This window comes from Pipistrellus kuhlii, unplaced genomic scaffold (assembly GCF_014108245.1).
Source record: "Pipistrellus kuhlii isolate mPipKuh1 unplaced genomic scaffold, mPipKuh1.p scaffold_m20_p_2, whole genome shotgun sequence".
Taxonomy (NCBI): Eukaryota; Metazoa; Chordata; class Mammalia; order Chiroptera; family Vespertilionidae; genus Pipistrellus; species Pipistrellus kuhlii.
In genome coordinates, this window is record NW_023425515.1 from 51,748,889 (window position 1) to 51,764,737 (window position 15,849).

Genomic DNA, 15,849 nt, shown 5'->3' on the forward strand with positions numbered 1-15,849 from the left:
TGGGGGTTTGCCCTGGGGTGTGAATGGCTGGGGCGAGGTAGAGGGAGATCAATGGGGAAAAAGGAGACATATGTAAAAATTTACACAATAAAAGAGAAAAAAAATGTAAAAAAGAGAAAAAAAAGAATAGCTGATGCTTTTGTCAGGGATCAAGTCTTGTACTGACCCTGAAGGTTATTCTTGGGCTTTGATCTTTTACCTGTTTTCACTATACTTGTAACCATTTGCCCATCATGTGCTGGGAACTCAGGCCTAATTAATTGTTTTCATTAACTCTAACCTCCTATTTAGCTAGTTATCCAGGTAGCTAGTATCTAAATTTCAGAGGAAGGAAGCTGGTGACATATCTCCATAGCTCACTGCTCCCTCCAATCCAGCTCTTGATAAAAGTAGGTACCTCACCTCTACTCCAAACTCCATTCTTGTGCAGAATTCATGGGAGGGCAGTATATGCAGGTTATTCCAGTTAATAGAGAAAGTCTCCTTAACTCTATTTGATGCCTTGGTTGTTCCTTCAAACCTTAAGTACATTTCATGCTGGTTCTGTCTCTATTCTCCACTCCCCCCCCCCCCCCCACCCCATTTCCCTAATTTGGCTTTCTTCTATTAATTTTCCACTTCTCATACCACTGGTTGAGCAGTTTCCCTTAAGGCTAAAACACTTCTTCCTATTCTTAAAATGAAATACAACTTGGTTCTACCTTGTATCTGTAGTATCCCTGACCCTTACCTCACTTCATTGTACAATAGCAAAGTTCTCATTCAATCCCGAGTATTCTTTCATGACCTGGGACAGGAAATTCGGGGTCTCCTGGAGACCAGTGATCTCACTATGATAACTTTCTTCCACCTACCCAAATTCCACCCACCTTTGGTAGAAGCCTTTGTCCCCAACAAACTCCTAAAATGCCCAGCTGGGTTTAGACCAATGCAGGCTACCTCCTGCAGTGATCAACCAGCACTCCTTACTGATGTTCTCTTATTCTTCTATCACTGGTAAGTTTGAATGCAGATGAGCCGAGGGAAAGAAACCCTGGTTCAGTGCAGAGGTAGCTCACAGCTTATATTATCGATACTTTAGCCAGGCAAAAAGGAGAAATAACATTGACCTTAAATACAACTGTTGTAGACAGAGGTAGGGCAGCCCTGATTTCCCCAAAATGGAAACTAATGCAATTATACAGCTCTTAATGATCATAGGGACTTTCAGGGGGACAGTGTTATATGCTAATCATTACCTCTGAACTACCAGCATAAAGTTTTTAAAGACTTCTGGGAAATGTTTTCCTTTGAATGAAAGTCCTTTATAACTGTCTAATTCATTTTTCTTTTCCAAAGAAAAATAAATAGTTTCCCATTGCCAGAGGACTATAAAGAATCTTGCCAGAGAATCTAAAGGAAAATACCCTGTCCTATTTTTATTATTATTTTTAATTAAAATTCATTTTCATTGATTTTAGAGAGGAAAGGAGAGGGAGAGAGAGATAGAAACACCAATGATGAGAGAGAATCATTAATTGGCTGCCCTCCTGCATTCCCCACACTGGGAATTGAGCCTAACCCAGTCATGTGCCTGACCAGGAATCGAGCCATGACCTCCTGGTTCATAGGTCAGCACTCAACCACTGAGTCATGCCAGCCGAGCAACCTGACCTATTTTAGACAAGAGAAAAACAAACCCTGGTTTGTTGATGCCACTGTTTTTTAGATTTCTACGACTAACAGATAATAGATTTGAGAGAAAATGGCTATTATCTAAAACCAAAATCCAGACTCAGAAAAACAAGGTTTATACTTCTCCCCAAAAGGATCTGGAGAAGTAGAACATTATCAGAACTTTCTTCTGATGGGAGAGAGAGGAAACTAGTTGGTGGGGAGAATGCTACAGAGAGCAGGTGTGGATCTCTGAGAAAGATCCAGGCTTGTTCCCTGAGCTGCCACCACTCAGGGAAAGAGATGACAGTAAGACTGTTGTGCTCATTTCCTGTTGCTGCTGGAACAGATTTCCACAAGTCTAGTGGCTTAAGGCAACATAAAGTATTATCTTACCATTCTGGAGTCCCAAAAGGGACTCACTGGACTAAAATTAAGGTTCACAGGGCTGGTTCCTTCAGGAAACTCAGGAGAATTGGTCTTCTTGCCTGTCCCAGCTTCTAGAAATTGCCTGCTTTCCTTGGCTCGTGGCCCCCTTTCCTATTCAAAGGCGGCAATGGCTGGTGGAGTTGTTATCACAATACATCACTCTGACACCGATTCTTCTGCTTCCCCCTCCCACTTTTAAGGAGCCTTATGACTGCATTGGGCCCACCTGGATAATTCAGACTCATTTTCCTATCCCAAGGTCAGCTGATTAGCAACTTTAATTCCACCTGCAGCCTTAATTTACCCTCGCGATATAACATATCACAGGTTCTGGAGATTGGAATGAGGGCATCTTTGGGGAACCTTATTCGGTCTCCCACAAAGGCCTATGCAGGTGTAGAGGCATGTGTCCCATTTTTCTTCTGGTGCCTTGGAAGCTTGTTAGCCTTCTTGAAATCTTCATGCCTGCATGGGAGGCAGCAGTCAAGTAGATGTGGCAGTGTAGGGTGCCCGGAGGGAGGGGCCTGAGAGCTGCCTGGTAGTTTCCTGAGAGCTGGCAGGCCTGAGAGGGGTGATGCAGCTGAGGAAATCACTGCGGATCCCATGTGTGGGGATCCTATGGGGATGCAATGCCTCAGAGAATGCTAGCAGGAGGCACATTAATTATTGGGGGACAAGATAAGAATGTTCTCAGGGATGTCAACAGCAGCTGCCCATATATAAGGAACCCCACCCCGTTTACACTACAGAAAGCCCTCCTGGGAGGGGAAAGGAACAAACCTCTGAAGTCAGACCCCTAGAAATTTAAATTGATTCAGAATACGGAGCACTCCCCTTCAGTGTTCACAGCCCAGAGGGTAAGGAGGCTGAGCAATGATTCGAGGCTGCAGTTTATTCTGGCATGTGTACACTATGAGAGGCCTACAGAGAAGCACCCCCCCCCCCCCCCCAAAAAAAAAAATCCATTGCCATGCTCTGATTCAGACACCTTTGATGTTACTGGGAAAAATCCCAAGTTGACTAAGATGATGTTCCTGTCACAAGGCTGAATGGGAATTTGAGATAGAAACTAGTTTATCACAGAAAAATAATGCGAGTCCATATTTCATACCTTTGGCTTTGTGCTGAGAGCTATCCCAGCTACATGTAAATGAGGACAGTGGTGCTGAGTCTCCTTTTCTGATGAGAACAACGGGAGAGAGTGCTTTATTTTCGAGTGCCTGGTGAGATGAAGCTCAGTGTAACCGGTGTGTGTGGTCTGTGATGAGCCCCCTCGCTCCCCTCCAGATCACTACATGATGGGTGAGCTGCACAGTGAAATCAATCTCAGGAACGATAAGCATGTGACATTTTGCATAGCTCATAGCTATTTCCACATAACTATTCTGACACATAAAAACCAAGCCATCCACCTTTCAGCTTTGAGAAAAGCAGACTGAGTGGAATGTTGAATATGAACCTTCCCTCAGCTCTGTGCCTTGCTCATTGGTGTGAGCAGGGTGGGAACAGCAGGCTGGCCTGGCTAGGGGAGCAGATTTCTCCCCAGGGCTTTCCTGTGTGAAACCTTCTCTTAATCTCAGTCATGCTCCCATGTGGTGCCCTCTATGGTCTTTTCATCCAAATGAACAACTGTCATATCCATAGGCTACTTTAAAAATCACAGAAAGGCAGCCCTTTGGAGGAAGGCGGTCAGAAGAAGGAGTTAGCAGCTGTAAGGTTTGAGGCCTCACCCAGACATAATTGCTATGTTTGGCCATGGCTTAAGCGCAGCAATTGAGCCCCAGCTGGTTTGGCTCAGTGGGTAGAACATCAGCCTGCGGACTGAAGGGTCCCAGGTTCGATTCCAGCCAAGGGCACATGCCTGGGTTGTGGGCTTTATCCCCCATGGGGGATGTGTAGGAGGCAGCCAGTCAATGATTCTCTATCATCATTGATGTTTCTACAATATCTCTCTTTCCCTCTCCCTTCCTTTCTGAAATCAATCAATAAATATATATATATTTTAAAAGCTTTAAAAAAGAGCAGCAATTGAGAAGAGAACAAAAGGAGAGATATGAACAGCAAATCTGACCATGGCGATCCTAGTGCTCTAATGTATCCAACCACAGAAGCACATGGCCCTCCTCCTCCTCCTCCTCCTCCTCCTCCTCCTCCTCCTCCTCCTTCTTCTTCTTCTTCTTCTTCATCTTCTTCTTCTTCTTTAAAATATATTTTATTGTTTTTTTACAGAGAGGAAGAGAGAGGGATAGAGATTTAGAAACATCGATGAGAGAGAATCATCGATCAGCTGCCTCTTGCACACCCCCTACTGGGGATGTGCCCACAACCAAGGTACATGCCCTTGACCGGAATCGAACCTGGGACCTTTCAGTCCACAGGCTGACTCTCTATCCACTGAGCCAAACTGGTTTCGGTGGCTCTTCCTTTTTTAATGTTAAAGGGAACATTAGTCAATTCACTGTCATATAAACTATCTGAGAGACTACTGCCAGACTGGGTTGGTCTTCCATTGGTGCTGGAGATCTGGCTGCTGACACCACCGAGGCAGAGTGTGGAGCCACTGGGCCAGTGTCTGAGCTGCCTTCTGCAGCACATGCGGTATCACCAGGGCTCACACCTTGACCTGGGCCCCGGGTTCTTGGGTTTATTATGGAGAACGTTACTGTCATCAGTGGGCTTGCCATTAAAATTGGAAGGACAAACAAGCTTGTTTTGTATTTTTAAACAAGTGAAAAAATAATTACAATATTAGTAATAATAGTAACTAATATTTATTGTGTACTTACTATGTGCTAGGCACCACGCTAAAGTACTTTACATACATTATCTCATTTTTTTTAATAAGAGAAAGTTTAATTAGGAAGTCACAGAGGTAGAAGAAGTGAGCCTAGAAGAAATGGGCTCAGGAAACAAGTGACAGAGGCAAAAGAAAGGCCCTTGGAGTTTAGGAGAAAGAGAGAGGCAAGGAACACACGCCTGGGGAAGGGGGTCAGGAAAGGCATGGGTGTGCTAGAAAGAGAGGAAGAAAGGGAGAGAGAGAGGGGGGGGGGGCATACATTATCTTATTTAATCCACATAAGAGCACTGAGGGAAAAGAATGGTTATTACCCCCATTTTGGAGACAAAGAAGCTGGGGCTTAGCAAGGCCAGCATTCCTGGTCTATGGTCACCCAACTTACAGATAATCAACCCAGGGCTTGAACCTAGGTTTCTGTGCTTAGAGCCTGACATCTCAGCTGCATGCCATTCAACCTCTTGAACTACGCATGGGTAGGCTCCCACTGCCAGAGGGAACGTGGGATGGCACTGGGGAGTGGAGGGCCAGGCTAATGCCCTGGGAGAGCTCTCTTGAAACCACACTGACTCACCCTAGCAACTGGCAGGGGACCAGTGGCTGAGAGCTTATTCTCCACAGGCACAAGGACACATCTGGCTTCAGGAAGCCTTTGGGGCAAGGACGGGTGCAGATTCTGGGCTCCTGGGGCCCTGAGAGGGCTCACATAGGGCTTAGCTCATGGGGTGGGGGAGTGGTGGGGTGGGCAAGAAATACGGAGCTCAGTAATACTGCCTTATATCAGCCAAACTGTGACTTTTTTCAGTTTATATTGTCCATGGACTGTCTCAACAGAAGCATTTTCCTAAGGAGAAAGGTACCTAGAGCCATATTCATTTCAGAGACAGCTCATCGGAGGGATGCAGTCCCTGCCCAGCAACTTGAGGGGGTTCTTTATCCTCCTGGGATCTAAGCATGGCATCACGCTCACATGGTGTGTGGAACCAGGGCCCCTGGTGCAGGAGGAGGGCTAACCCTTCTACAGCAGCAGCAAGTAGAAGACCACCTGTCTTCTGGTTTCCATATGTAGGAGGGGACACAGTCACCTAGGACAGTGGTCGGCAAACTGCGGCTTGTGCGAGCCACATGCGGCTCTTTGGCCCCTTGAGTGTGGCTCTTCCACAAAATACCACAGCTTGGGTGAGTCTGTTTTGAAGAAGTGGCATGAGAAGAAGTTTAAATTGAAAAAATTTGGCTCTCCAAAGAAATTTCAATCGCTGTACCGTTGATATTTGGCTCTGTTGGCCAATGAGTTTGCCGACCACTGGCCTATGGTTTTGAACGTGTAACGTTCTTCCCCTTATCAAGGTGTTGGGCAACACTGGAGACCTTCTGCCTTTGAGACTCTTAACTCTAGTGGTGGCCAAGATGATGTCCTGCCACTCTGCACACTGTCCCTGGGCCAGGCAGTCGGCAATGCTCAGGGCGGCCATGTCAGTGGAGTGGGGTGGGGAAAGAAGAGGAGAGGGTGGAGGGTCAGGGAATCCCTTAAAGCCTGTTCCACCTCAGGGCTGCTGGGTCAGACAGAACAGAAGAAGAGCACAAAAGAAGAGACAAGAACAGGGAATCTGACCATGGCTACCCCAGCGCTGGGACGAATCCAACCACAGAAGCACACATGGCTCTTCTTCTTTTTCTTTAATGTTAAAGGGAACATTAGTCAACTCACTGTCCCATAAAACAGTGCAGCTAAGTTGGAGGCGTTTGGCATGACTATTGTTCCTCCTTCCTCAGAGAAGAGTTGGGAGCAGCCCCTCCTCCCTGCGGGAGGATGTGTGGATCCCAGGAAATCTCTGGATCCCTCCTGGACCACTGGCCTCCTCCGGGCTTAGGAGTGCAGCCTGTTCTCTGTGACAGTGCTGCCTCCCCCGCTGATGACGAAGCTCCGGGAGTTGGACACCACCAGAGCCGGGGGCACCTCCTCGGGGTCCTCAGTCCCCGGCGGCGGCTGGCGGTCTCCACCTGCAGGCGCTTGCAGGCCAGTCTCCGGGGCGCTCAGTTCTGAGTCTGGATCCGCACACTGCAGCGGGAGCAGCGCCTGGTGCCTGGTGAGGGTGTCATTGCTTTTCTGGGACTCCAGGGAGTTCTGGTGCGAGGAATTGCGGTGGGCACCCTTCTGAGGCTCGTCAAAGCTCAGCGAGAAGGTGACGGTGCCGCTGCCGAAGATGACCTGCTTGCACCTGGGCTGCTGCTGCTGCTGCTGAGGCTGCAGGGCCGAGGGCGGCTGCTGCTGCGGCTGCGGCTCCCGCTGGGGCAGGGCGAGCGGCTGCTGCGGCTTCTGCCTCTCGGGCTGCGGGAAGGGGTCCTCGCTGTTGCTCTTGCTGCTGATGGGGGAGGAAGAGGACGGGGTGGAGCCCGTGGAGCCGCCGAGGCTGCCGGAGCGCCTGCGGGAGACGTTGCTGCGGCGCAGCGTGGCGCGGGCCGCCACCTTGAAGGCGTGCGCGGCGGTGCTGCAGCGCACCTCCTCGATGGTGTTGCGGGCCGGCTTGAAGAGGATGATGTAGACCTTGTTGAAGAAGATGCAGGCCAGCAGGCCGAAGCTGGCCGCCAGGATGGCGATCACCTCCACGGCCGAGACGAACTTGCCATAGGTGCTGGCGTAGGCCGGGATGAAGGAGATCCAGACGATGAAGAAGATGAGCATGCTGAAGGTGATGAACTTGGCCTCGTTGAAGTTCTCGGGCAGCTTGCGGGACTTGAAGGCGAAGAAGAAGCAGACGGCGGCCAGCAGGCAGGTGTAGCCGATCAGGAAGCCCAACGCCATGAGCGAGCCCTCGTGGCACGTGATGAAGATGACCTCGTCCTCCAGCTCGTGGTTGCGGTAGCTGGAGGGCGGCGCCGTGTAGAGCCAGATGGCGCAGATGACGATCTGCATGAAGGTGCAGAGGAAGACCAGCAGGAACTGCAGGTTGAGCCCCCACCACTTGCGGTGGAAGCTGGTGGGGATCTTGGCCTCGAACACCAGCAGCACGCGGTTGGTTTTCACCAGGATGCAGGAGATGCAGAGCACGAAGCTGATGCCGAAGGCCGGCTGGCGCAGGCGGCACGTCCAGTCCTGGGGCTCCCCGATGAAGAACAGGGAGCTGGAGAAGCAGCAGAGCAGGGAGAAGAGGAGGAGGTAGGAGAGCTCGCGGTTGGTGGCCTTGACGATGGGCGTGTTGCGGAACTTGGTGAAGACGCCCAGCACGAAGGCCGTCAGGAAAATGCCCAGCACGGCGAAGAGCGTGAGCGCGATCCCAAACGGCTCCGTCCAGGACAGAAACTCGATCTCCTTGGCGATGCACGACGTGTGGTTCTCGTTGGACCAGAAGTCATCCGGGCACTTGTCGCAGGCACTTGCATCTGTCAAAATGTCCCAGGGAAGAGGGAGTGACTGAGTGTAGCAGAGACTAAAATGGATGGGTGTGAATGTGCTGGTGAGAGTACATGGGTTACTGGGAGTGGTCACTTTGTATGGCGCTTACCGATGAAAACGGTGATTTTTTTACATGGTCAAATAATATAGGGAACCCTGACATGTTTAATTCTCTACTTAATTTCATGGGCCTTTGATGATTCTATAATTGTTGCCCCTTGGTACATGGGGGAAGGGGGGCGTACATGTTTCCTTTAAGACTGTCTGCTGATGGTTTGCAGCAGAGAATGATCAATCAGGTGGCTGCCCTGAGGTATGACACAGTCCACCAACTTTTCACAGAACGATTCAAGCTCAGCCTGACTCATTCTGGAAATGTAGATGGGCTTTGTAGACATTCCAGAGAAAACATCCTCAGATCAAGGCAGAGTATCGTACACCCATGACCTGTGCCTTCTTCCAAGACTTTCCAGTGAAGGAGGCTATAGACTCATTTCATCAAGGAGCGTTTGGTAAGTCTCTGGCATGTCCCTCACAGCGTGAAGTTTGGGGATGTGAGAGGAACATGGGCTTTGCAGTCAGAGAGCTGGAAAGGAATCCTGGCCCTGCTATTTACTAGTTGTATGACCTTTGGGCCTCTGTTTTCTCATGTATGAACTGGAAGCAATAATAACCCTATTACTATGGGGAGGACAAAATGAGATAATAGCAATTATAGTTAATATTTATAGAGTGCTTCTAATATGCCCATCAAGGATTGTATTGAATAGACGTTTACCTGGAACTTGCCATGTGCTTTACCAATATTAACTCATTTAATTCTTTCTTTAGAGGTGAGGAAACTGAGGCACAGGAAAAACATGCGTAAGACAGCAAGTACAGTGCCAGGCACCCAGAGGCCACCTGTCATGGCCTATTGACTCTGGAGCCTGGAACAGACAGGATTTTGTCTATTCCGGGCCTCTGAGCTACAAGAAAAGGAAAACAATATTGGGAAGTAGTGCCAAAGTCAAAGAAAGATGTGCAGCAGGTGTGTTTGCAAGCTCTTATGGTGTTGTAAGACATCTAACATTTCTTTTCTCCCTCCCTCAGGACCCAGCCCAACGTGATGCTCAGATACACCTTGTTAAATGAGAAACTGTACTGAGCACCATCTCAGCCTAGCCTTTCCGGGGACTCCACTGACACCAGGTCCCCAAAGCTCTACGCGATGCCCACAAAGGGCTGTTCCTTTACCTGTCTCGTCGCTGTACTCCCCATCGGGACACTCCACGCACTCAAAGCAGCAGGTGGGCTCCCCCTCAATGATTCCCTTCCTGGTCCCTGCCAGGCAGATCCGGCTGCAGTTGGAGAAAGGCACCTGGAAGATGGAGAGCACACAAATGAGGGCTGCAGCTGTGGGAACAGTCTTACAGCTCCTTTGACACATATAAGGGGGAGGAGTTGGGCTCAAGGACCAGTGTGGCAGACTCTAGGCCCTTTCCAGGCAGAGGAAGGTCCAGAGACTCTACCGCATGGGGTCTATAAAGGGGAGAGATGCTTATGGACCAGTGAACATGCAAGTGCTCGTGTGCGCGCGCGCGCACACACACACACACACACACACACACACACACACACACACACCTGTAAGATTCTAGGAAAATTAATTGTTGGGAAGATGCCATGACCTAAATCCTTCTTAAATAACTCCCCTCCCCCTTCCATTTTCTCCAGGTCCCAGAACAAGCCATCTGTTTACTCTCCATAAAAGTAGAAGTTTGGGACAAACTATTATAAAAGATACAAGGACATGGACCTATACACAGAGGGACAATCACAAGGGAAATGCAGAGGTGAGGGGACATTTGTCTGAAAACGGGACTTTTTCAGTGCATTGTAATTTTGCAGTGCATTGTAAAGTTTGCAGTGCATTGTAATTCTTGGAATTTTATTTTAGGCTTTTCAGGGAGATTTCTGAGATCCTCAGGGAGGCAGGCAGTAAAGGCATGAAGGGGTTGAAGGTAAATGGATCAAAAAGATATATTAGGCAACTTTTAACCAAAAGAAAGCTGCAGCAACTACATTAATGTCAGATAACATAGATTTTATTTTATTCTATTTTATTTTTTATTTCCCCCCAAATTTATTTATTCATTTATTTATTTATTTATTATTTTAAAATAAATTTTTATTGTTCATATTATTACAAATGTTCCTTCCCCACCCCCTCCATTGCTCTCCTCCACCAGGTCCCCCCCCTCCCCCCCTGCCCTTTCCCCAGCCCTCATTGTCCTCATCCAGATACATAGATTTTAGTTGACATGTTTATTTCCTTAATGGACTTTAGGTGTACAGAATTTAACTAATCATAATCCTTGTTTCTTTCCATTATTGTTGTTCATGTTTGACTCATTTTTAGTTAGTCATTTTGAATGACAACCACCTAAAACAAAAGCTAAGACTGAAACAATTACACTACATCTAACTATAATATATCCTTCCTCTGCCCCTGACTTCTGCTCCCACCACATATTCATATCCTGGGTCCATCCCTGGCAAATAACACTAACTTTTCAAAGGACAGACCAACCTAATCTTATACAAACTCTACTGGAAATTAGGGGGGGGGGGGAAAGAAAGAACACCCTCCACCTAATTTTTGTAAAGTCACTATAACCCTGAGTCTAAAGCCAGACAAGAACAATATGAAAAAGAAAAAAACAAATACGGGCTCATTTCACACATTAAGTTGTTTTCAGAAACAGACTTAAGTCAGGAATTTATGCTTGAATAATTTATAAAGAAAATTCTTCCAATGGAAACAGGAAGAGAATGGAGGAAGTAGAACACAGAAGGGAGGGGAGAAGCAAGAGTGTGATCTTAAGCAAAGTCCCTCAGAGGGTAGCTCCTAACTGGTCCCCAGGGGAGCGCAGAACAGGCCTGATCTGGGGAGAAGGGGCTAGAGCTTTCAGACTTTCACCCTACTCACTGGTTAAGAAGTCATTTCAGGGAAATGTAAACTCGTAGGCCCTTCTGCCTCTCTGAGCCTGTGGGCAAAGTGGGTTCTATTAGTGTGCAGGCAAGGCAGTCTTCTGAGAAAGAGCAGCACGTTCTGGTTATTGGAAACAAAAATATACAGAAGTCTTGGAAGTGCACGCAAAGTGAAAGGAATGTGAAAGGATCTGAGAAGAGTACAACTATTTTCCACTTCTTGAAAATAGATGAAAAATACGAAAACAATGAACAAACAAATTCAAAGGATGTAAAAAAGAAAACATGTTAGGTTTATGCCAGGAATGCAAAAAAGCTTAATATTAGAAAAAATCTGTGTCATTCACTGCAATAGTATATTAACACAGAAAAAAATATGATCATCAACAGATGAAAAAAAAAAAAAAAGCATTTGATGAGCCCTGGCCATGTGGCTCAGTTAATGAGAGCATCGTCCTGTACATCAAAAGGGTGCAGGTTCAGTTCCCTGGCAGGTCACATAGTTTGTGGGTTTGATCCCTGGTCAGGCATATATGGAGACAATTGATCAATATTTCTCTTTTCTGTCTCTCTCTCTCTCCCCTTTCTCTCTCTCTAAATTCAATGAAAACATTTCCTCCAGTAAGGATTAAAAAAAATAAAGAGGCATTTGATGAAATTTAACAAAGACTAGTGATAAAAACTTAATGAAAAGAAGCAGGAAGAAATATCTTTAACTTGCAGAGGGGTAACAAAATAATCATCCACATAAGATTATTTATAGCATTTTCTTTAAACCAAGGGTGCCCACTATCACAACTATTATTATTATTATTATTTAAATTTATTTTATTTTATTTTTATTTTTTATTAAATTGTTATCTGTGTACATATTTTAACATTGACCCCCCCCCCCCCCCAACATTCCCTCCCTCTCCAGAGTTTTGTGTCCATTGGTTGTACTTATATGCATGTATACAAGTCTTTCGGTTGATCTCTTTAAAAAAAAAATTTTTTTAAATAAATCTTTATTGTTCATAATATTACAAATGTTCCTCTCCCCCCCACCCCCATTGCTCCCCTCCACCAGGTTCCCACCCCACCCTCTGCCCTTTCCTCACCCCTCATTGTCCTCATCCATAGGTGCACAGTTTATGTTCAGTCTCTTTCCACAACCCCCTCTCCCCTTTTCCCTGAGAATCGTCAGTTCACTCCCCTTCCATACCTCTGATTCTATTATATTCAACAATTAATATTGTTCATCAGATTAAAAAATTTTTTTTTTTTGGTTTTTAGATTCACTTGTTGATAGTTACGTATTTGTTGTTCATAGTTTTTATCTTTATTTACTTTCTCTTCCAAAAGAACCCCCTTCAGCAATTCATATAATTCTGGTTTGGTGGTGATGAACTCCTTTAGCTTTTTTTTTAATAAGCTATTTATCTGTCCTTTGATTCTGAGTGATAGCTTTGCTGGGTAGATTATTTTTGGCTGTAGGTTCTTACTATTCATCACCTTGAATATTTGTTGCCATTCCCATCTGGCCTGCATGGTTTCTGTTGAGAAATCAGCTGACAATCGTATAGGTGCTCCTTTATAGGTAACTACCTGCTTTGCTCTTGCTGCTTTTAATATTCTCTTTGTCTTTTGCTCTTGGAATTTTAATTACCGGTATTATTTGTTTTGGTGTGGTCTTTTTTGAAATCCTTTTGTTTGGAGTTCTGTGCACTTCTTGGACTTGTAAGTCTAATTCTTTCACCAGGTGGGGGAAGTTTTCTGTCACTATTTCTTCCAGTATTCTTTCGGTATCTTGCTCTCTCTCATCTTCTGGGACCCCCATAATTCTGATGTGGTTTGCTTGAAGTTGTCCCAGAGGTTTCTTAGATTATCTTCAACTTTCTGGATTCTCTTGCCTTCTTGTTTCTGCTGAGGAGTATTTTCTGGCCATTTATGTTCCAAATCTTTGACGTGATTCTTGCGATCTTCCATTCTGTTCTTAGGATTCTGTATATTATTTTTTATTTCAGACAATGTATTCTTTATTTCTTGTTGATCCCTTATTATTTCTTGTTGATCCCTTTTCATATCTTCATAGGTCTCGTTTATTTTATCGGCTTTTTCTAGGAGATTCTTGAACAACCTTATAAGTGTGGTTTTGAACTCTATATCCAGTCGCTTTTTGTCCTCCATTTCTTTCATTTGTGATCTATTTCCTTGTCTTGCCATTTTCGCAGCTTCCCTTAGGCTTTTACAGCTCCTCTGCTCTTCCTTCTGGTTTTCTCCTTGCTTCTCATTGTAGAATTTCCAGTCAGTCAACTTTCCTATAGTTCTGGGTAATGTCCATTTTATATTTTAGATGTATTTTATTGAAATTGTTGTGTGTGGCTGCAATTAGGTGTTTACCTGTGCAGCCATCTGGGATCCTCCCAGTTGATCTCTTATCTCCCCCAGATCTTCCTACCCTCCCCACTGTAATTTGACAGTCTTCTTGTTGCTTTACTGTCTTTATATCTATCTTTCGGTTCATCAGTTTATAATGTTCTTTATTATCCATAAATGAGTGAGGTCAAGTGGTATTTCTCTTTCATTGACTGGCTTATTTCACTCAGCATGACGTTGTCCAATTCCTATCCAGGTCGCTGCAAATGATGAGAATTCCTTCTTTTTTATGGCAGCATAGTATTCCATTGTGTAGATGTACCATAGTTTTTTGATCCAATCATCTGCTGATGGGCACCTAGGCTGTTTCCAAATTCTAGCTAATGTAGATTGTATCACAACTATTATTAAATACTGCACTGGAGTTCCTAACTAGTAGGTAGAATAAGACAAAAAAAGAAGAAAAAAAAGAGAGGCTTAAATATTGGAAGGACTAAATAAAACTGTTATATTTGCAGATGATAAGGTTGTCCAAAAGAGTCAACAGTCAAATTATTAAAAATAATTGGAGAGCAGCTTCAGACTAAAATATCACAGCCTAATAGTGTTTTTGAAAATGAAGCCCAAGTTTAATTGATTTTATAAACATTTTTATTGAATACAGTATATTGGGGTGATAGCTACACTAATAAAAGAGAAAGATGCAAATTGACCATACCTTTGTGACACCCACCAGCTAATCAGGAGTGAGTATGCAAATTAACCCAACAAAGATGGTGGGTTAATTTGCATACAAAGGCACTGAGTGGCCTGGGGCAGGATGCTTCATCATCACCATGGTGACAACGCAGGCATTCTGCACAGCCTCTGGGCAGCATGGGAAGGCAGAAAGGTGGCTCTGTGCCAGACTGAAATCATTGCTGACACCCAGGGGAAGGAAGGCCAATTCTTCCACGAATCTTCATGCATCGGGCCTCTAGTTGGTTAATAAAATTATATAGGTTTCAAGTGTACAATTCTGTAACACATCACCTGTATATTATATTGTGTTCACCATCCAAAGTTTTCAATTTCCATTACTATTTATCCCTTCTTTCTACCTCCTTCCACCCCATTTTCCTCTTGTAGTCACCATACTCTCTGTGTTTTTTTTCTTAATATCTTCACCTTTTTTCACTCAGCCCCCCACTCACCCTCCCCTCTGACAGCTGTCATTCTATTCTCTGTATCTATAAGTCCATTTCTACTTTGTTTATTTTGCTATGGCCTTATAGTATAGTTTGATATTAGGTAGTGTGATTCCTCCAACTTTGTTCTTTCTCAAGATTGCTGTTGCTATTGGAATCTTTTGTGGTTCTATATTAATTTTGGGGGTATTTGTTCTAGTTCTGTGAAATATGCTATTGGTATCTTGATAGAAATTGTGTTGAAGTTATAGATTGCTTTGGGTAGTATGGACATTTTAATGAAGCTAATTCTTCCTATCCATGAACATGGAATATGCTTTTACTTATTTGTACCTCCTTTAGTTTCTTTATTCAGTGTCTTATAATTTTCTGAGCACAACTTTACATCCTAGGTTAAAGTCACTCCTTGGTATTTTATTTATTTATTTATTTATTTATTTATTTATTTATTTAAAAATGCAACCAATTTCTGGATATTTATTTTGTATCCTGATACTTTATTGAATTCAATTATCAGTTCTGATAGTTTTTTTTAAAATAGAATCTTTAGGGTTCTCTATATACAGTATTATGTCAACTGCAAATAGTGATAGTTTTATTTCTTCCTTTCCAGTTTAAATGGCTTTTATTTCTTCTTCTTGTCTGATTGCCACAGCTGGAACTTCTAGTACTATGTTAAATACTAGTAAGAATGGTGAGCCAAAACTGGTTTTGCTCAGTGAATAGAGCATCAGCCTGAGGACTGAAAGGTCCCAGGTTTGATTCAGGTCAAGGGCATGTACCTTGGTTGTGGGCACATCCCCAGTAGGGGTGTGCAGGAAGCAGCTGACCGATGTTTCTCTCTCATTTATCTCTCTCCCTTTCTCTCTGTAAAAAATCAATAAAATATATTAAAAAAAAGAAAAAAAAAAAAGAATGGTGAAAGTAGATATCCCTGTCTTATTCCTGCTCTTAAGGGAAACGATTTTAGTTTTTGTACATTGGGTATGATGTTGGCTATGTATTTTTTTGTTTAGTTTTTTAAAATATAGGTAGCCTTTATTATATTGAGGTATGTTTCC

At 44.5% G+C, this 15,849-nt stretch overlaps 1 protein-coding gene across 3 annotated transcripts in view; it reads right to left on the reverse strand.

The window, feature by feature from the left end:
* Positions 1–6,361: 6,361 nt before the first annotated feature.
* CASR (calcium sensing receptor) overlaps positions 6,362–15,849 on the reverse strand; it is an 82,075-nt gene continuing 72,587 nt past the window's right edge. For all 3 annotated transcript variants that reach the window (XM_045583950.1, XM_036446567.2, XM_045583949.1), the window contains 2 exons: positions 9,507–9,630; positions 6,362–8,257 (listed from right to left, as the gene is read on the reverse strand). In XM_045583950.1, the coding sequence (XP_045439906.1) occupies positions 6,744–8,257; positions 9,507–9,630 (1,638 nt within the window). In that variant the 3' untranslated portion in view covers positions 6,362–6,743. The remainder of the gene's footprint in view (positions 8,258–9,506; positions 9,631–15,849) is intronic.